The sequence below is a fragment of the Schistosoma haematobium genome, chromosome ZW (genome assembly GCF_000699445.3).
Source record: "Schistosoma haematobium chromosome ZW, whole genome shotgun sequence".
In the NCBI taxonomy this organism is placed as follows: Eukaryota; Metazoa; Platyhelminthes; class Trematoda; order Strigeidida; family Schistosomatidae; genus Schistosoma; species Schistosoma haematobium.
In genome coordinates, this window is record NC_067195.1 from 65,794,302 (window position 1) to 65,816,649 (window position 22,348).

At 33.2% G+C, this 22,348-nt stretch overlaps 1 protein-coding gene across 1 annotated transcript in view; it reads left to right on the plus strand.

The window, feature by feature from the left end:
- MS3_00004172 (uncharacterized protein) overlaps nt 1–17,256 on the plus strand; it is a 55,838-nt gene extending 38,582 nt beyond the window's left edge. Inside the window, exon 2 of the mRNA XM_051212072.1 lies at nt 12,760–17,256. Coding sequence (XP_051072211.1) covers nt 12,816–13,739 — 924 coding nt within the window. The 5' untranslated portion in view covers nt 12,760–12,815 and the 3' untranslated portion in view covers nt 13,740–17,256. The remainder of the gene's footprint in view (nt 1–12,759) is intronic.
- Nucleotides 17,257–22,348: the final 5,092 nt, after the last annotated feature.

The window sequence follows — 22,348 nt, forward strand, 5'->3', positions numbered from 1 at the left end:
ATGGTTACCAAGACGAAATTGAAGCTAAAGGGCATTGGACAATCTCTTAAATTAATTTTACATTTTCTGAGCTTTTTTATACAAAATTAATTATCATATTTTGCCTGTTTATCGAATTCACAGTACATTGTTAGGTAGTTTGATAGCTACAGCAAATTGAAGGTATATGGGCTTAAGTGTTGCTTACTGGCAATCAAACATATTCCAATCTCTGGAGTAGCATCTAAAATCTTCAAAACTTTATGCATTTAACTACGAAACTTCAAATACTATTTCAATGAACATTCCAAGTTTTCAAAAAAAAATTGTATTTGTTGCTTTAGCTTTAAATATTCATCTTGAGATCTTAAGGAAATGAAAAAATGTAACCATGGAAGCCAGATGAATAAATTACCTTGAAATCAATCTAGTGTGTTTCAATTTTAAAAACTGAATTATTCATTATTTTTTATTTGTATAAATGATCATTCATTCTAGAACTTTATAATTCATTCAACAGTAAAACAAATAGCTTGAATTGAGATTGATTGAGTCACTTTGTATATTATTTAGGTAATCAAATATTGTTGCAAAAGCTTACTCAACAAGTCATATTTTAATTAAATTTAGAATATGTATGTATTAAATAATGTCTAATAGTTAATCCACCATCTAAGATAAAAACCAATCCTCCAAGGGAATAAGAATTCTGTTACAAAGAAAAAAAGAGTTAAAGTCAATAGATTGTAATGAAAATCCATAATAGCAGATAATGAAGATCTAAATATTTTGCCAAGGTCCTTATCATTCAATCAGAAATCATTTTATTTCTGAAAACAGAATATCATGATTAATGAATTCTTTACTGTGATCGATGTGTATTTTTTCCGATTTCATTAAAACAATCGACGTATAATCTGTGATTCATGGGTTGTCATATAGCTAGTTAAAAAAAAAGTAGAATAATACAATTTGAAATGAGATGTTTCAATGAGCGCTTAATCTTGAATACATTCAGGAAAAAATGGAATTTTCCACTATACATTTTACAAAAATGATACTTTGTCCAATACTGAAGGTGCTTATAAATATTTTGTTTCTTTTTTTGATAATATATCAAGTTTTCTAAAATTTCACACAAATCAGACATTTCATAGCAATATACAATTATTATATGATTTGAGCGATAGACCTATCTTCACTAGGTGGAAAGTACCTCCAGCCTGAGCATGTTTCCATAAGTGCTCATTGATAACTATCTTTAAGGTAAAATTCTTAAAGCGAATCGTATCGCAAAAAAGAAGAAATTACTTACCTATGACATCTGTTAAGAACAACCAAGAGTTGATTCAAAATGAAATAATAAGTATCTTTGAACCCATAATATTGAAACATACCTCTTGTGCTTAAAGTCTGCATATAAATTTATAAAGGTTTCGTATTATTAAATAATTTTGAAAGACGTCGTAAACGATTCGCTCAATGGTAAGTGATACAAGTAAATTTTAATTATGTTGCATGTTTATAAAAGTCCCAAAACCTTCGGTAAAAATTATTATTATTAATGGCTTTATTCAATATGATATTTTAGGTGCAATATAGAATTTTTAGCACAAGATATTTCCGCATATTCCCTTTCCTTATTTCTTGATCGATCCTGACGATAAATATTGAGTGATCGCCAATTAGATGTTAGCAGTTCAGGAATCAACATCTGAATAATGTATATTCTTTTCGATGCATATTGCCATATTGCAACCACGATATCTCTGATTGGGTTTTTCTGTATTTTGTACAGCGAAATGTTGTAAACTTTTTACAAACACACCGGAATAGGTTATGAGACTAATAGGTATAATGATGTGTTAAAATAAACAAAAAACAGATAACTTGATGAAAAATTCAGATGCTAGGAACAGGTAGCCCAGATATTCAAGGAGGCCGCCTCATATCAAACAAATTTCTAATCAGTTGTTAAAATCTTGTGACTTTGATCTGTAGCGATAGTTTCCCAGTTACAATATAATGTACATATGTTATTCCGAATAGACTTATCTGCAAGTAATATGAATTTACTAAGAACTGATTGGTGGTTTAAGAATTACGGATTACCGTCATGATATATATGAAACTAGCTTAATATCCAGTGAGCAACTGAATACACTTGTGACAACTGAAAAGACCCTTTAAATGATTATCTATTTTCATCCCTTTGTATCTTGCAATTTTTTGGGTACTGATGTACATTTTGAGTAAGATTTTTGTTAATTCTTCATCAAAGACCACATCAAGCGATACATAAAATATGTGATAAGCAATTTTAGTTTGATGAACTAATTCAATGAAGCTATGGTATAAATAACTAATATGACAACCAACAATAACAATACAACCGATTCCTACCACCCTGATTTAAGCTATTGTTTGGAATAATTAGTTCTTAAATCAATATAATTCAGAATTTCCACTGGTAGTAATCCAGTCTAAATTCTTTGGTTGCTGTATATTTTTTAATGTGAGGAATGTATTCAACTTATTAAAATGTTAGATACTTTTATTTTTATAGCTAAGATATGTATTCGATTGAGGTCATAGGCCGATTGACGTTAGACCACCATTGAAAACCTGGAAGCACTGGACGGCCATTTCGTCTTACTCTAGGACTCCTCAGCAGTGCGCATCCACAATCCCGCTCGCGGGATTCGAACCCAGGGCCTTCAGTCTCGCGCGTGAACGCTTAACCTCTTGACAACTGAGTTGGCCGTCATCCAACGGTGTTAATGTCTAACCTCAAACCATCCACAAAATTGCACCACCATCTTTCGTTGTACTGAGGCAGATACCTGTCTTTACCCGACACGGATTAGCTTCAATGGTCACAGTTTCTCACCAGAACTTCGAGAATTCCCTCACGAAGTTATTCACTAGTGAACACATGATAATTATCAGTATACGATTGTGGAAATTATTAAGCTTTTGATTGTGATCGTAAATTAATTGATGTTAGACCATCATTGAAAACCTGGAAGCACTGGACGGCCATTTCGTCCCATTGTGAAACTCCCTAATAGTGCGCATCCACGATCCAGCTCGCGGGATTCAATCGGTTCATGATCTTAATCAAAAACTTAATAATCTCCACAACCCTATACTGATAAGATAAGTATTCTAATTCATTTTACCTATATTATTTGAATCGTTTATTCTTTTCGAATGAGACCACAGTTTCATTTTTTTTAAGTTTTTATCTCATGTCCCATTTGACACTGATTCATTTTCTATGAGAATAATCTTGTTTATAAAGAATTACTTGTCTATAAAATATCATTTTAATAACATTGATCATTTTTCTTATGTCAGAGAATTCATCTATCATACAAACACAAGCTACATTTCTTTAGGTAAATAAGTTCACTTTTTGATCAGAATATTCTTGTAATCAAAATATAGAAACGTTTTTTAAGCAATCATTGATTGAAGCTAAAAATACAAATTATTATGATCCAATAGTTTAATGTATCATCCTCTTTACTCTAATCTAAATTCTAGGTATATTTATAGTTCATTAGTATGAACATATAAAACAAAATAGAGTAAGATATTTGTCCAGAACTTATTGTTTATATCAGTTATTATTATTATTATCAGCTTTATTCAATATTATATTTTTGGTACAATATAGAATTCTCAGCGTAAAGTATTTCAACAAGTTTCCGTTTCTTTCTTGTTGATCGGTCCTGGCGATAAATATCGAGTGATCGCCAGTTGGATGGTAGTAGTTCACTAAATGAACATCTATATAATGTACATTCTTTTCGTTGTATATTACCAGCAACCACATTGTCTCTTATTGAGTTTTTTGTAACTTTGACAGCGAAAGGTTGTACACATTTCAGAAACGCAGCAGAATAGGTTATGTGATTAATAAACATAATGATATATTAAAACAAACAAAAATAGATAACTTGCTGAAATATCTAGATGGCAGGAACAGGTAGCCCAGATGCTCAAGCAGGCCGCCCTTTATCAATTTAGAATCTTTTCTTTTAAAACCTTCAAATTGTTTAAATCTTCTCATTAAATTATTTGACTTACAATATATAATGTATGTGCAAATCACTCATTAGTTTACTGTTAAGCTATGAACCAAATTAGGGTTGATTGACGTACTAAAGTTAAACAAGAAGGAATAAATTCTCTTTTTAGTTGATTCTTTGTTAAAACAAGAAGGAAGTATGATATTATTCATCTCTTGTTAATAATTTCGTAATAATATTATCATTAATGAATTATCAGAAGGGGTTTGTGGAGATTTTAGAAATTTCACAGATTGAAATCATGAGTCAATTGAAGCGCAACTTCATGGATTGGTTGAAGTTAGACATTAACACCGTTGGATGCCGGCTCAGTGGTCCAGTTGGTTAAGCCCTGAGTTCGAATCCCGCGGGGTGCGGGATCGTGGATGTGCACTGCTGAGGTGTCCCATACTAGGACGAAACGGCCGTCCAATGCTTCCAGGTTTTCCATGTTGGTCTAACTTCAATTGACTCATGATTTCAATCTGTGAAATTAATGAATTAAACAAACATTAATTTTCTAAATAAGCTATTTACTGACAAATCACAAGTAAATCATTGTTTGTTCATTATTCTTTTAAATTTGTCGTGAACTTTAGAATAGTTCTCATTAAGTGTCAGATTTCAATAATTTTACCTTCCTAATCTCTGTTGACAATTCGGTGTAAATTTGTGTACACTCGCTTATTGCAGTAATTAAACATTAATTTAATCGGAATTTTTTATTATTATAAGATAGAAGCTTGGATTCGATTATAATGAATCTACAGATGATGCAATAATACCACTTAAAAATTATGTAAGAAACCTTTCTGATGAGTTACTGAAAAATAGATTCATTATCACCTCAACCTCCGGTGATCTCAAAAACTCAGTATTTATATATGATACGACTAAAAGTCGCTAACCCAATATGCCATGGGAAAGTATTTTATCAGGAATGAATTTATCATTTTACCAGTTATGTTGCTGAAATGTACACACCTGCAACCTATCTAGAGAAAGTTATGAACTCGAAATTTCAAAATTTTACTAAGGTTCCTTTTAGTAAAATCTACTGTCCTTATTATAGACAAAACTACCAGCATAGGTGACTGTTTACGAGCATAGTTGTAATGATTTTTGATGCAAATGGTTTGAATGTCACCCCATCTTTTATTTTAACAATTATTTAGCATCAGTGCTGTCTAACAAAGTTAATAGCATGTGACCTGTTTATGAATTTCAAGATTAATTATTGGTAATTTGATAGCTCTTTACGTCAAACATATATCAACGAAGCATGTTTTGACAAATACAGAAAATGTAACTACGTGAATAAGAGTAAAATTTACTCCAAGATACAAAGAGCAATATGATAAACAATACGATATGTGTACAATTAAATGATACTTGGTTACACAAAACTCATAATAAAGTTGATTTCATTGTTTCATTAGGTTTGTTTATCGGTGCGAAGTTACTAATCATCACTAAATCAAACAAAAAAAAACTCATCTAAAGGTCGTGGATATAATTGAAAGACGTTGCCTCTCTGGCAATAGAATATTTTCATTTGATTTACTAGGTGAAGAATAGCAGACAGTTTAGCTGAAAGATTTCAAAATATTGAACAGACAAAAGACTCCATTCATTTTCCAGTACGATAGGATTGCTTAATTTTTAAAAAAAAAAAACTTGAAACTGCAGTTCATTGTTCGAAAGGAAACAATCATTTACCCTTAATTATTTTTTCAAGTCATTTTTAAACTCATATGTCATTCATTTCCATTATCTTTACAGTTTTAATGTTTGACAACTGAATCTATTTTGCTTTACTGAAGACATTTTACTTTTTAACCACTCTTAACCCAACAATTTATTGAATGACTCAAAATGACGTCTTTTTTTTTAGGATATATCCGGTTTTACCGTTATTTCTAATGAGGCAGCTTGAGTAATTACAGAAAACTGGGATGTATTTGAATTTTACGCACCATTGTCTACTTCTTCACTGAGATGTTAATTTTGCAATAATCAAGTCAAATATTCATGTTTTTGAGCGATTGATAAAAGAACTTTAGTCATTATTCGACATTTGTCATTATTTTCAACTTCATCGGGTTAAACGTAAACTACTCTAACTATTCTATGAATTTAAGTACAGTTTAGGAAATATTCATATCTGTATCATGATCACTACAACAGCTGGAGGTCATAGGTTTGTAGGTACAAGCCACTTTCAATAAAGGCTTCTACAAACTTTTCTGAGGATATTCCTTAAACCTTGACCCTGAAAGAAAATGAGTGGAAATACAAAATATGTAATGGATACACTATATACAATTATGATCTACTTAGTTTACATAATAAATATCCATAGAACATTTTTACTGTCAGTTCATGTGACCTGATTTCTGTATAAAGAATTTTGTAAAGATTTGGGAACTTTAATTTGACTTTCCTAGATCATTGCATTTTTAGAAACCTACTAATTTTGAAAATTTTCGGTTACTTTCACTATGTCATCATACTGACCTGCGATGTTTTCTGTCAAAACGAATATAAATCTTAGCATTTTTCTTAATTTTATTGTTTTCTTGGGGTTTAAATTTTTCACTTATAGTGATTTACGCATAAGTATTCTTTTTTATTATATCAAGATGAACTGGATTTCTGTAAACCATCTATTTACTGATGTAACGTAAGTTCAGTTAAAGTATTTCTTTGATTTTTTAATATCATGACTAAACCTTGTGACGTAATAATATTTGTAACCGACTCAATGTCACAGTATACGATGAATTAGGTCAATTTTGTTGATCATGTCATGTTCAAAATTAGTAGTTTTTAAAAACTGGCCGTTTTTTTTTCTATCAAAAGTGAAGTTATACCCGTTGTCCTGTTTTATACTACAACTAGTTAATGATACTTTAATTAATACAAGGTTTCATAATTGATCATTGATTTAACTCACATAATATCAATCAATAAATTGAAAGACATTGTTCACTGTAAGATACACAGTGGGTTTACCAAAATATTGAAGAGAATTAGGGTCTCACATATCAAAAAATATAGTATAATGCATTTTTGAGCACTTACTTGATAGAAGGTTTATAATCGTATAATTTTTCTTTCTTCATTGTACTTCACTGTACGTAATCGTCCAAATAACTACCATTTATAGAGTTTTAAATAATGTGAATAGTTGGAAGCCTGATAAGAGTACTTGTGAAACGTTAATAGGGTGACTTACTTTCCTGCAGGTAATAATAGAGCTTCCAGAAACCTGAGAATTGTCAACAAACAGAGTAAACCTCAGGCAAGAATAAACTTAGGTAGTAACTCCATGAACTAAATCTCAGTAGTATTTACAGACATATTGTTTACAAGTATCCGTAATCCTATTCCATTCAACTAGTGTAGTAGGAAGAAAATATTATTAAACTTAGATTGCTCTAAATTTTTACTAGATTTTGCAACTAAACTGGAAATTATTCTTGGTTTCAATTATCCTGTCCATGAAATCTGATTTTCCTATTATGTCATCTTTCAATGCTGTGTTTGGAAAACCAGGTTGTTTGTTCTTTTTTATTAATCATAGACAAATAAATGACTTAATTAGTTTTTAATTCTAAAAGGATTAGTAAAATTACGTTCATAATTTCTCCTTATCAGTCCATCTTCTTCACTGACATTTTGCCTCAATGCTATTTGATCAAATTAGGTTGCAACCGCTTACCTACTTTGGTAACCTTGTGTTCAGTTTCCGTGTATAATATTTTGATGTATCTGTGTTGCACTTTTGTGATGATTATTTGCTAAAGGATACTTTACGTAGTACATAGCTAAACAAAAGATTAACAAAGAGGAACACCTAAAAGGTTACAAATTTTAAATGTTTGAGTACGATTACAAATTATGACATAGTATTATTTAACAATAGATCTTAAGATTTTCAACCAATCTATCGTCAGTTTTTATTTTTAAAATTGTATGAGAATAGAGATGTAACACAAAATGAGTGACGAGATTTCTATCATATGATTTAGCTAGATTCAAATACTTTTAACCTTTGCTAACTACCTTGATTATGCAACCAAATATTTTACGTGTTCTATATAATGTTTGAATAATTTGTTAGATTTTAGTTTATATTTCATAGATGTAATAGTAGTTATTCTGGTTACAAATACTCCTACATTTGCTTCATCTAAATATACAGTTTTTCTACACATTAGGATAAAACAAAAAATATATTTATTATTAACTCTCTATCCAATGCTCAATTTATTTTAAACTATCAAGTTCAACATTGACCTTGATACCTATAAACTCATTAATAATCAAATCAAATTATCCAAGTGCAAACGTAACTGATACAATCATCGAATATTTAATAAACGTTGTCTAAACAGTAACATTATTCCCAGATCATTGATTGTTAAACTACTAGAACGTTCGTATCAACCTATTCCTACTGTTCAGCGTGCATCACGAATCGTTTTGCAATACCTTCTGGTTAACATGCCAGTACCCAACAATGTTTTCTTAATTATATCCAGTCATTTTTCTTTAGCCCGTAAGAATTAACACTTTCATAGGTTCAAACTGATTTAATGAATGTATGAGATTCCGATATCTTTTTTGAATGTAATACAATATATTTCAGTGTCTTCAAATTACTTTTTATGTTTTAAACTTGATTGGTTATTAGCAGTGTAATTTGTTATCAATTAATTAGTTTCTTTTATATTACATTGTAGAAAACCAGTTTGACATTTACTTATTCTTACCAAAAGAATTTGCCAATGCATATACATATTAAAAAGAATGGAATAGTAAATATAATTAGATATTTACCCTTTGGGAATGCGATGCTACGAATCATAACTTAATCGAATTGTGAGTTATTCATATAAGTATATCAAATTAAAAGTTATATATTCAACTTCTAAGTATCTCATTTTTTTGGCTGAATGTTATGTATAAAATAATTTGGTTAAATAAAACCGAAAAACTTAGGGATGGATTTTCCTATGGGAACTATGAACAAATGAATGTTAAAGCAATAAGTCCACGATGAGTCAGTAAAGCAAATAATACATTTGAGACAAGTTATTTTAATAATATGTGTAATAAAGCCTCCACTTGGAACACAAATCTATTTAAAGGAAAAGAACGATTATATCTTTTACACCAAGTAAAATAATATTAATAATGAATGTTGTCATAATCTCTCAAACGGAAGATTACAGGTTATTAATTATAGATTCATGCAAATAACTTATAAACACAATATTAGTGAGGGTAAATATCGATACAATTTAGTATCTAACTATAATCAAATAATCTAAGTTCACTTTTTATGTCCATTTAGATATCGAAAAGTGACCTTCAAGTCATAAATAACAAAATAATAATTCATTTTTTAGCTCAATTCATCATATTTAACCATCTGGTCAGAAAAAATTGTTTTTATTATATGAGCATTATTGTATATCACTTCTATTGGGAAATGAATTATCTTATATACTACATTTCAGCTTAATTTGTAATAAAATGTCATCAAATATTTTTTTGCAGTATAGAATATTGGAGATTATTGAGTTTTAATTGAGATCTTTAATAGATTAATGATCCCGGCTCAGTGGTCTAGATGTCAAGCGTTCACGTGCAAGACCGAAAGTCCTGGGTTCAAGTCACACGTGCGGGATGCGCATTGCTATAGAGTCTCATACTAGGACGAAACGGCCGTTCAATGCTTTCAGGTTTTCAATAGTAATCTATCATTGATCAGTTCATGATCTTAATTAAATACTTTTCTAATCGAGTGCTACTTTGGAATATGATAATGTTCAATCAGTAATTATTGTCTTTGTGCCAACCTCACTAAATAACCTATAATAATTCTAGAAGAATAATAAAATCCATGGGCAAGACATTGATAAAAAGTTAAAAGTGAAATACTTTAAAAACTGATGCATAAATGTCTGTTTGTATAAATTAGAAAGCTAAAAGTAAATAAATAATATCTGCTTTTAAGTACCCGTGTAGTGACAGTAAAATAAACAGTTTTGCAACTAAAGTAATCAAGTTATATTCCGTTTTCTTATCGGGTTGCCTCTGTATTCATCCTTTAGTACTTCTGAATTTCTGAAGCACAATAAATCGACTGAAATCAAACCTTCTATATGAAAGTAGGATTCAGCACTGATGTAAAAAACTCATGAGTTACTTTGTTTGAATCCTGTGAATTCTATTTCATTAAATTTGAACATATAAATGAATCAGATGACAATAATCTGACTGTAAGATATAATTTATTTATGCCATTTGAATTTCATTCAATACACACAAAAAAGTTGAACTTCTATGATAGAAATATATCCAGTTTTTATCAGTACTTTTATTATAACTTTCCTAAAATTTATTTATCTTTATTCATTAATTGAAATCATGAGTCATTTGAAGCCAGACCACCATGTAAAACCTGGAAGCACTGGACGGCCTTTTCGTCCCAGTACGGGACTTCTCAGTATTGCGCACCTACGATCACATTCACAGGATTCGAACCCAGGACTTTTTGTCTCGTGCGCGAAAACTTAACCTCTAGACAACTGAACTAGCCGGGACCCAACGATGTTAATGTCTAACTTCAACAAATTACCGAAATTACGCAACCGTCTACTACAATCTCCACAGAATCCCTTTTCTGATAATAGTCATTATGTGCTCACTAGTAACTGGTTTCAGGAGGTGTTTCCTGAAATTCTAGTAAGAAGCTGTGGTCAGTGGATTTCAATCGTGTCTGTTGCGAGGCAACAACTTACTGATCATGCGAACGGGATCATGATTGCGCAATACTGAAGAGTCCCATAAGGGGACGAAACAGGTGTTCAGTGCTTCCAAACTTACCACGGTGGTCTAGCTTTAATCGACTCATGAATTCAACTATTAAACTCATAAAATCGTTATTTGTTTCTCATAATTTTTTATTTCTACTAATAGTTTTACATGTTAATAGAGATAAGAAGAGATCATTCTAATTAGCTTTATAATTAATTTTGTATTTTTATTGATCATATATAGTCTCTTTACTGATAGTCTACTTAATACCTATACATAATTTCATTTAATTTTTAATAAATATACTCTTTTCAGAATACATATTGAATAACTTCATTTATTATTGATTTGAACTAATCACTGAAATTATTCTAAGAATCAATGAAAACTCTAATTTGAAACTCCTTAGGTTTATGAACCTGTAATTCCACTAGAGATTAGGCTCTGTACTCTTAATTCTTTTAAATAACACAATACTTTTGGACTATTTCACTGAAAGACAATGGTTATGTATTCACAAATCAATAAATAGTCTCTGATGTAAAGAAATGAGATATTCAGTAGTTTTTTTCTTTTTCAAAGGTTCTTTGACTAAAATAGCTCTGTAATGAAAATTTCCTGTAAAATATATAAACATTTCTATAATATCAATTTAATGAGTTAGTATTTCACTTATTAATTGTAATTTGTTTTATATTACATAATTTTGAAGTATATATGTCGTAACAGATGCAATCGTTCACCTTTTTTAACATATAACATTTTCAAATTCTTTATTTCATGGTTTATTTTGACCATTGTAAAATATCACAATAATTATGAATTTATAACTGTAGATCCTGATAATAAAGTTATTGGAAACAATTGTTCACTCAAATATTCTTCATTTTTGAATATTCTATGGGGATTTTTAAAGAGCCAAAACTTTCCGATAAGCTATAAATAACAATTATGTAGTGAACAGAACACTAGCTGGGACAATCGAATGTATTTGACACGAAATTACAGAACAACTCACTAAAATCTGAGAACCATATAGTAAATAGTTAATTTGCTGAATATCAATCCATCGTCTCAAACTTCACTGTTCCTTTTGCAAATATCAGCCCATTGTCTCAGATTTCATTGTTCATGTATTTTGATGTCGATTGCGTTCCGTTTCTGTTCTTTCGTCATCGATCTTCTGCTGAAATACATTCTGTGCCTCACCACAGTTATATACTACTTATATGGATATAAGTAATCTACATCACAATTATAGTAAGATTCCGTATAAATAATTTGAAAATTATAGAATTTGTGATAAAATTCCACTTACAGATCAAACATACTTCTTGACTTTTCTGGTAAAACAATGTGTTTCACAATTAGCAATTGAATAGGCTTTAAAAAATATGTAAGTCATAGGATTACTTATCTTAAAGAATCAATGAAAATAGTTAAACATGAATTATTTTCTTTTTTTTTGAATAGTCTTTAGTATTAACACTATTAGTAGAGAATCTTTATTTCAGGGTGATAAACAGTACAGTAGTTACTTAATTTTACTGGTTTCATAATTGTAGTACAAGTTTCCCATAAGCCTTTTTATTACTCAAATTTATTTTTTTTATTCTTGAGTGCTACTGTTATAGATTATAGTATCTTATAAGCTATTACAATGTACTCTCATTTATAATTTATTCCAATTAATTATTGGATAAATGCAAGTTTTACACATATTAATTAGTCAATGAATAATGAAAAGAAATTCTTAGGCATTTTTAAAATCTCATTTTCTAAAATATAATACAAATTGATAAATTGAAATTTGTTTTTCTGTTTTATTTCTGTTTCACCCTTATTATTTTCCCTTTTTGTTTCATACTTTCAGAAAACATTTGATCAAAAAAACTGTGAAAATTTATACATCAAGTCAATGTCGCAATAATGATTACTCTAACTGATATACAGAAAACAGGTACACAAAATATCTCGATAAATAATTCGGTAAATATTAACAATTCTATGGTATTCATTATTAGTCCAGAAAAAGTAGAACTTCAACCTGGTTTAATTGCCTTAGTATCACTGATGGCCTTAATATTATTAATTATGACTGCTATACTATTATTACCTAAATCAATTCAAGATAACGTTTTTCAACTTGTATTACATCAGACACCAGATCAAACTTTTAATTATATCGATGTAGGTCTGTACAAAACTAGACATTCGATATATCGTAAAGAAGTATATTCATTAGCTATGCAAGGCAATCAATCTAAAAAGAAATTTGAAGCGCATACATTACTTAGTAGTAATAATAATATCAATTCAAGTAGATCCAAACATAACAATCAATCAAAAGAAACATCTACAAAACCTATCATTTCATCAGTTTCAGTTTCAGAAAATTACAATAGACCTAATCAGTGTTCGTCTTCAAGTTTAATAAGTAAACACTTATTTCCTTTGGATGATTGGCATCTTCATAACCAAAGTTCACAAATGAAAAACACAAAATCAGTAATGTTTACTGAAAATTGCTGTTCTGATGTTAATAATAATGATGATAGCAGTTGTACAAATTATCGTGAAAATAGTGATAGTAATATTTTTGCAAGCACTCGACGTAATTCAACTCCAAATGTAATAAATGATACCTCTGTTTATGCTTCAATGGACATAACAGCTTCTTTATCACACATAAGATATTCTCTGCCTTCATGTTTCACTCAAAGTAATCAAAGCATCAATTCTCCAAGGTCACTAACGTCACTAGCAATTTCACCGAATTCAAAACAGTTATTATCACTCAATAAACGTGTACGGCTTCAACTTTCAGATACTTTTATTAACGGATTCAAGTAGTGTTCACAGACGGCGATTACAATCCATATTTAGACTATGTAGCCATCTGGTTAGGCACCTGGTGTGATCATCTATGTGCAAATATGTACATCTTATTAATCTGTAGACTAATTCAGCAGCTCACACTTTGATAGAAAAGTGTAATTTGATTAACTTTCAGGTATTTCGACTTGACTGACAGGGGAATTGTGGAACGATGTCTTAAATTTGGCCGTAACCCAGGTACTTTTCAGCATAATTCGTCATTTCTAGACTTATATTTTTTTTGTTAAGTCATTAATTATTTGATTCTTTGTAAATTATCCCCCTTTTGTTCTTACAACATGCGTAAAACACACTTTTTATGTAAGAATCAGTTTTACTTATTGATTTCCAGACTAGAACACTGGTATTACGTAGTAGGTTCATTTTTCAAAAGTTGGAAAACAATGAAAGCTTCACGATCAAACTATCCAACTCAGAAGACAAAGCTCCACCTAAATCAAGCTTGATCTTCACTGTGATGAAACGAGTTCAAACTTTTCAAAGTATTATTCAATGCGTCTATAATATTTATAGATCAGAATCACAATGAGATGGAAATAGTACACAGAAAAACATACAGACGACCAAGCAAAATAATATTATAAAAACAGAAATACAAGTCATTCGATTTACAATTGGTCAGTCACTGAGTGGTATAAAATATCAATGTTTCCCAAGTCCATCTTTTGTGCTGATCTAGTTATATCAGTGAAGTTGTAATGTGATCACTAATCTAGGTGATTTGATATCATGTGAACTATGTTGAGACTCAAGGCAATGGTCAGAGGTAGTGGACAGAAAACCCTCGACTTGATTGATAAAATTAGACAGACGCTTAAAAAATATGACTTGAAACACATGACGTCAGCTACTAATAAGTGATCGGGCGATTTTAGATACATTCCAATCCTGTGGGAGGTCAGATATGGCTCATAACGTAGTGGTAACATCTTAAACTATAAATCTGGATGAGATGGGATCGAGTCGACGAGGAAGCATTGACTCTGTCGTAGATTACAGACACACCTTTTTGATGAGTTTCGAATAGCATGAAACCTAAATCTAGAACAAAATATTTATCAAAACTATCTACTCAAATGAGTCTAACTCCTACATTGAAAGAGCAGTGTAGTTACTTAGAAGCAAATCTGATGGTAGGGGAAATAACTCCAAATCAGACCTACTAAATAACTTGATGTTGTATTGTAGGGATGAAGATTCTCTTAGTATTGCAAACTCTGTAAGGTTTTCTAATTAATGGCCGCAATCTAATATAGCTAAACGACAATGATGGAACATCTTAAGTCGCGTAATCATAATTCGAACTCATTCCATTTAATGACCCTCTAAACAGACTCAACCTAAGTTGGTGGCCAGGTGGTATTGGGTGGTGTTTGTATGAACTAACGATTCCTTTGTACTTGATGACTGCTTGATTTCAAAGTCCAAATACAATACGTTCATTTGTGCTCATCTAATACTTTTTGGTTAAATTGCGTTATTTCTGGGATTCCTAGTTTGTACCATAATTCAAATATTTCAAACTATCACAAATGATGCCTTAGATTTCTAAAATCAACTTGTCGCAACATTATCTCGATGGTGAACTACGTGTTGTCCGCCAAGGTTCACTATGTAAATGAGGAACTAATAAATTCTTGTTGAAAATGGTGAAAATTAGAGGCACTTTCGACCTGCCTTTCAAAGCTTATTGCTAGATGACAACTTCCAGGACAGATGTGATCTTAGGTATTAGGCCCGTTATCTCTTCATACTAGTGATGTTCAGATAAAAAGATATACTGTTGTGGAAATAATATTCAGGACTCTGAACGGATGAATCGAAATATCACCAGAAGTTTTCTACAGTGGATTAATGAAATTTGACACTGAAAGGCTCTTGTAGGGTCAGTGAAATTTCACTGAGCCCAAGCCAAATCATACGGCGGTTGGATCATTGAATATCGAACGAATCATCGATCCTCGTCAAGGTCAAGGACAACCAACGCGCATCAGTTATTCGTACGCCGTGGACTGACTCATTCAGCGGTGGTCTCGCTTTCGCTTGTATCTACTTTAACCAATATATTTCTGTAATGAAGTCCTCTGTGTTGTACAGTCTTTAAGGCAGCTATGGTACTTAGATGCGTCAGTGGGGTGGTTCACGTAAGTTGCCGACCACGAGGTGTGACTTCGATGTTAGCTGGTTCGTCACACCATTCCCGTATAACTCGAGTAGGCCTCCGATCACTCGACATAGACCATCTACGTTGGTGATCTACACTGTTGAGCAAGACTTCGAATAACGCAACCTATCACTATAATCTTTATTATTGCGATCTATACTTATTCTTCTTCATTTTTATCATTGCCCATGTTGATCTATTAGTGTGAACTTTCGTTGCTTCATGTCAATATTGATTAGTATTTAAACTTAAATAACTAGTTTAATAGATAGAACCTACCAATCAACTTCGATTATAATCATTTATCATGGTTCGTTAACAAGCATTAGCAGCATGTAAATGCTCCTGTGTAATGTGTCTGTTAAAATATCGACCACTCGTGAGTGTAGCCACAAGAAAACACGAACGCACATCTGTTTGTAACTTATCCACTGGTATAAGCGAGACAAGATTAACTGTCGACTATAAATTCATCTTTCTATTTAACCACTATCCACGTGAATGTTTTAATTTTTTTAACACCGCCTGCCTAATTTCCAACTGCTGAGTTCCATGGCCAAACAGAGGATACGAATGCTAGAAATTTATGGTGAGTTTGAACAATACATTTTCTGCAACCTTAGATCACGTTTAGACTGTTCGTCAGGTAATGCTACGTATTTGGCTTAAATTAATTTTGGACTTATACAAATTCAGTCTACAACGCTGTGTTAATCCAAGAATTTAATCAACAGTACCTCGTATATGATCCAGATTCAAACTACCGTCTACTTCATATCTCCATTACTTTGAAGTAAGAGTAACCCAGGCGAGTTTCATAATTTTATTAAATTACTTCGTGCTATATTTATGATGCGTAATAACATTTCGTAGTTTCTTTCACGTGGAATACTTATATATTCTATCACTGCCGTCGTTTTAATCAAAATCATGTGCATTTATGACTCGCAAGTCGACATACTGTGGTAAAACATATTACATGTACACGGGGAATCTTAGTCCATGTCTTCAGTAGACACTTTGTTGTACTTAATCTCACTTAACGCTAGGTAATAAGCTCTTTGTATCAGCCTTTTACGAAATGGTCACGTTACCTGAACCATCTAAACTTTAGTTACATTGGTTACGATTTTAATTAATGTTTACTATACTCCTTGTATTTCACACGGTAAATCATGGCTCGATTTCCTTATTACACGACAGTCATTTTAATTCTATTTTCGGTTTATTTGTATACAATACGGGTTTGAAAAATATCTAAACGTCCTCGAAAATTCTCCACGAACCCAACCATAGTTTTCGTATATGTCTTCATTCACACATCCAGCTGTTACGCTAATGATACCTAAACGAACCTTCGGTGCAACTGTCAGTATACGTGAGAACGACGTAATTTAGATTTAACTTTGTAGCATATCTGAACTATTGTAGTTATTCTTCTTCGATGTCGTACTTTATTTTATGAAGTATTGTTTCCTTGTGACTTTTATCTAACAGATGATTTCGGTACATCAATCGGCTGTTCAACCACTACTTATAACAATTTCCGGATGGACACAAATCTGTGAATCCACGTTCCTTTCTCCCAGTCAGTCCGTATTGTCACATAAAATATTCATACCCGGTGATTTCCATCCGATATTATTGTTTAGACCTCTCTTAAGAATTGTCAGGTCTTTTTTGGGCACTTCACCTCAATCGACTGCAGCCTCTCATAAAACTAATCCTTTCCGTCTTCGGTGCCATCATTGGTGTGTGCATAACATTCATAGTAATTCCCTCTTTCTTTGTTTTGAAGGATGCTTTGATGATTCAGGGTCCATGAGATTCTCATCCTATGAGTGTTTTACGTGCTTCTTTAGGCATCATGAGAGCAACACCCAGTGTGTGTAGCATTTTACTCTTCGTGATCATAATACAGCAGCATCTTCCCCGTACGTAACATTTGCTATCCAGCTTTGGTCCAATGGATTTGCCTGATTCCAAGAACCGCCAAGTTGTATCTTCTCATTTCCATTGCAGAGTTTAAATGTTTGGATTTGTTTATTCTGGTCAACTTTTTTTCAGCAAGGTTGTTTTCCACGGGATGAGGTCGCTGACCCCATACCCAACTTTTCTCCTTTACCCAAGCTTGGGATCTACAGTAACCCTTGAAGAGCTACAAGTGAAGTTGGTTATGTGATCAAGAGACGTAATAGGGTAGAAGATTGACTTACAGTCACACCCAGAAAAAGAAAATTAAGAAAACAGAGTTAAATCTCTGCGTCTGACGCCAAATCGGAATGCTGTTAAAACTCCACAGAGATTTAAGACAGACCTCGATGATAAGTCAGTCACTTTTCATAAGTTAAGAAAATCTTCAGAAAATGAACAAAATGGTAGATTTCATGATAACCTCAGGCAAATTAGGTATTTATTAGGCAAGGTCCTTCCAGAAATAGCATCAGGAGTTGGCATCTGTAAGCTTTACAGAATGGTACAAAAAATGGATTGTGAATGTACTCAAAAGAACTGCCTCTTAAAAGTTGCTTTTGCTTCGTCCGATGAAAGAAACCTAATACTGAGAAACCCACGCAAACTGATTGGATCCAGAAAACACATCCGTGAGGATCTCAGCCTGTTTGACCGCATTAAGAGATGAGCTGCAGAAGTATAAGTAAATGAGCGCCGCCGAAACAGCAAAAACCCCCGTACTTTAGTGTTTTTGAAGTGTAAATGTTCGGAGTAAAACGATCCCCAAACCACTCTGTTGGTAAGGGAAAGTTCTCCACAGAATTAGAGGTGTGCTACACAAATGCTCCCGACCTACTTAATCAAATGGGGGGGGCTCAGGACATGTGTGTATATAGAAAAGCCGGATATCACTACCGTCTAAGATACATGGTTAACGTCAGATTGTTTGATAGTGAAATCCAGTTGACTAGTCTTTATCCAGTAGGGTCGATAGACTAAGCCGTAGGTGAGCTGAGGCTATCCTGTACGCGAAAATTGCCTTAATCATACGAGCTGTCGAGACAGTGGTATATGATCTAGGGACATGTAAACTGGTGCGCTACAGGCTGAAATGTATACCGCAAGAAATTGAATTATTTATAGTATACCGCAGTCATGAATGTGTGGTAGATGACTTCCTCCCAAGCAAACTTAAGTCCTGGTGTAATAGAGGTGAATGTCATAAAGTAGGCGGCTTTAGGGCACCGAGTATAAACTGTGGAGACTTAGAAGTAGGGTTATCAAAAACATCATTTGATTAAAAATTGTTAAAAACCACATTTGCACTAGCTTTATTCCAGAACATTAGAGATCACACCAGATATGACTTATGAAGCTCCTCGTCTCTCTTGGAGTTAGTCTTTGCGCACGGTGATGATGTCGATAAAACGACTTTCCTCCCACCCCTAGAGAGAAGTGGTCGTGATCTTATTTAACTTCGTGTCTGAGATCGCCTGTCAAACAGTTGTACCGGCTCGTCCGAACGTATGAAAGGCAGACATGAATGAAACCAACCCCGCAGCATCGGTTGAAAGCTGGATAATTGACTCAGGGGCATCAGTAGAAGAGACATAGACTCATTCCAAGCGGTTATACGTTCAGACAACTCAACCACCTATACTCTGGACAGTTCTGAAGAAACAAAACGGCCACCCTTGGACAGACCGGTATATTTGACGTTTGCTAAGATAAAAGAAGAAATGTTGGAGTGTTGCTATCAGCCTTGGCACAGGAAGTACAATGAAACGCTGCAGGCCGATAAGAAATAACTGTATAACTACAGTTCGGGAAGCTCGGAGAAAATATGAAATGCAGTTGGCACAATCTGCAATTAAGCGGCCTGAGAGACTATTCTCGTACATAAATTGCAGAACAAGGAAGCAGCAACGGATTCCCAACTCAACCAAAGAAGGGAGTAGATCTGAAATGGTGGGGTGATCAGAAAACAGCAGAGGCCATGGCAAACTATTTCGGGGCAGTTTTCACTCATGAGCCTCTTCCAGACGAAGAACTAGACTCAAATACCAAGTCAACAAACCCCCTGCTCGCCGTAAACTTTGATCGAGACGATGTAATTAAGGCCCTGAACACATTAGACACGGAAAAATCAACAGCACCAAATGAAATATACACCGAAATCCTGAAACAAATGGCACAATACATTGCAGCCCCACTGACTGCGATATTCAATATCACCTGGCTAAGGTGAGTTACCTATGGACTGGAAGGATTCAGTCGTCACTTCAATACATAAAACAAAATCAAGACAACTTCCATCAAACTACAGATCTGTCAGCCTCATTAGTGTCGTAGTTTAAATACTGGAAAGACATTCGTGTAGATCAATAACTTGTTAAACAGAGAACAACATGTTTTCAGAAAAGGTTTACCTTGCAAGGAAGCGATAGACAAAGGCACTAGACAATGGAAAATCAGTGTCTACATAAACTTCCGCAAAGCGTGCGACAATGTGCCAACAAAAAGCTGGGAAATCATGGCATTGTTGGACCCCACCTAAAATGGATTAAGGATTTCATGGTAGGTTGTGGACGAACAGTGAGAGTAAATTCAAATCGCTCCACCCGGAGAACAGTACTTTATGGAGTACCGCAAGGTTCTGTTCTAGGTCCTTTACTGCTATACTGCATGTGAATGAACTTCCAAATACAGCTGAGTCCATAATGCTTCTATACGTTTATAATGTAAAAATCTTGCGAGAAATAACAGGAGACGCATATGTATACACACTTCAGGCAGACTTAAATATTGTGATTGGCTGGTCTAAAGAGTAGCTGATGCCTTTCAAAGCGGCAAAGTGTGTCTACAGGCACTTTAGAGATACAAAGGCACATAGGTACACCATAGTGGAAGTACTTGTACCCATGGTCCAGTTTCTCAAGGATCTTTAGGTACCAGTGAGTTATGAACCTGCTACCCGAAGAACTATTGTCCGCACTTTTAATTGACCCACTCGAGAAAAGACTATACACTCACAGAAGCACACCTGAAAGGGAATAGTATAGGCCGTAGGCCTTCTGTCTTTACTACACAAATCTGAATCTGAGTATGAATCTCTATCCTGGACTTATTAACCCCTTAATTAACTGTCAGGTCCATAGGAATCGATTCAATAGATTGACTAAAGTATACAGTGGATGATAACGGAGACTTGGAACCATACCATAACATCCAGAAAATGGAGTAAGCAAAACACGTAGTTAAATAGATATTGGACACTGAGGTGGCCTTGCACGACCTTGAGCGTATGACTTTTCCGAAGGCTGTTTTCTTCGGAGATTCTCTAACCCAGGTGATAATGGTTTGAGCTTTTTTTTCATCTATCCTCCAAAGTGGTAATATTGTGACTTATATTCACATTATCCGTCAAAATTAGCTTAAATATTTATATTGCCAATGTCTTTGAACCGTATCTTTACACCACCCAATCTCCCGATTTTGGGGAAGCCGCTATAGAAATTCTGGGGAAATGGCATCAAAACCCCTAAATCTCCCTCCAAACCTTGGGTAAGGTCATTTGGCTCCAGGGATTTCCCCAAACTTGGGAGATTATTGATAAGTCTGTGGGTTTTAGGTCTATCTAATGAGAGCTTGGAGTTAGGTGGCTAAAGTATCGTACTAATGAGCCTGTCAAAGTCGAACACCAGTTAGTAGCTCCTTAGCCTAAATGTTACAGGTATCACGTCAAAAGTTCAGATCTGCATGAAGGTCGTTTGGCATTGATCAACGTCAAATATATTTATTGTCGCAAATATTACTTTATGAACTGGTCCATTATCGTAAGAACTTCTTTTTCAGCTGCAAAACAGCCCCTAATTGCTTGCTAATCCGCATTACTACCGTAAACTGCTCGGAGCTATGATGAGACGATTCGACTAAACCCAGTTTTATTTCAATTGTGCTTCCACCGTATATAGGCTGGTCATATATGTCTCCCAAAATAAGAACTTGAATTCCAAACGTCTTGATCAAAAACGTCCGCAATCATGTCGTGCATACAATAATTTGTATTTATTTTATATCTCGATTCCAAACAAGCACATCGTCCAAACTTTAGAAACTTTGTTATACCTTAGTCCTGAATGGACTAGTTTACTTATTTTTACCATTTATATGGTATCAAATACCTTGTGCTAGATATGATAGGTTGAAGTTTTAAACCTTAGAATTTTGACTTTCCTCCTAAATTAGTATTTTGCTCCCAATAGATATTAATTGGTTGAATGTATCATAATACACTTAACTACTATCATGTTACCTTCGACGTTTCATATTATATAACACATAAAGTCACAGTAAGTCTTTAAAATACTCGAGTTTACTGTGACATTAGTGATCGTTTACTGTAAATGACGATATAATCGGTCAAAAAGTTTCATGAACTGATATA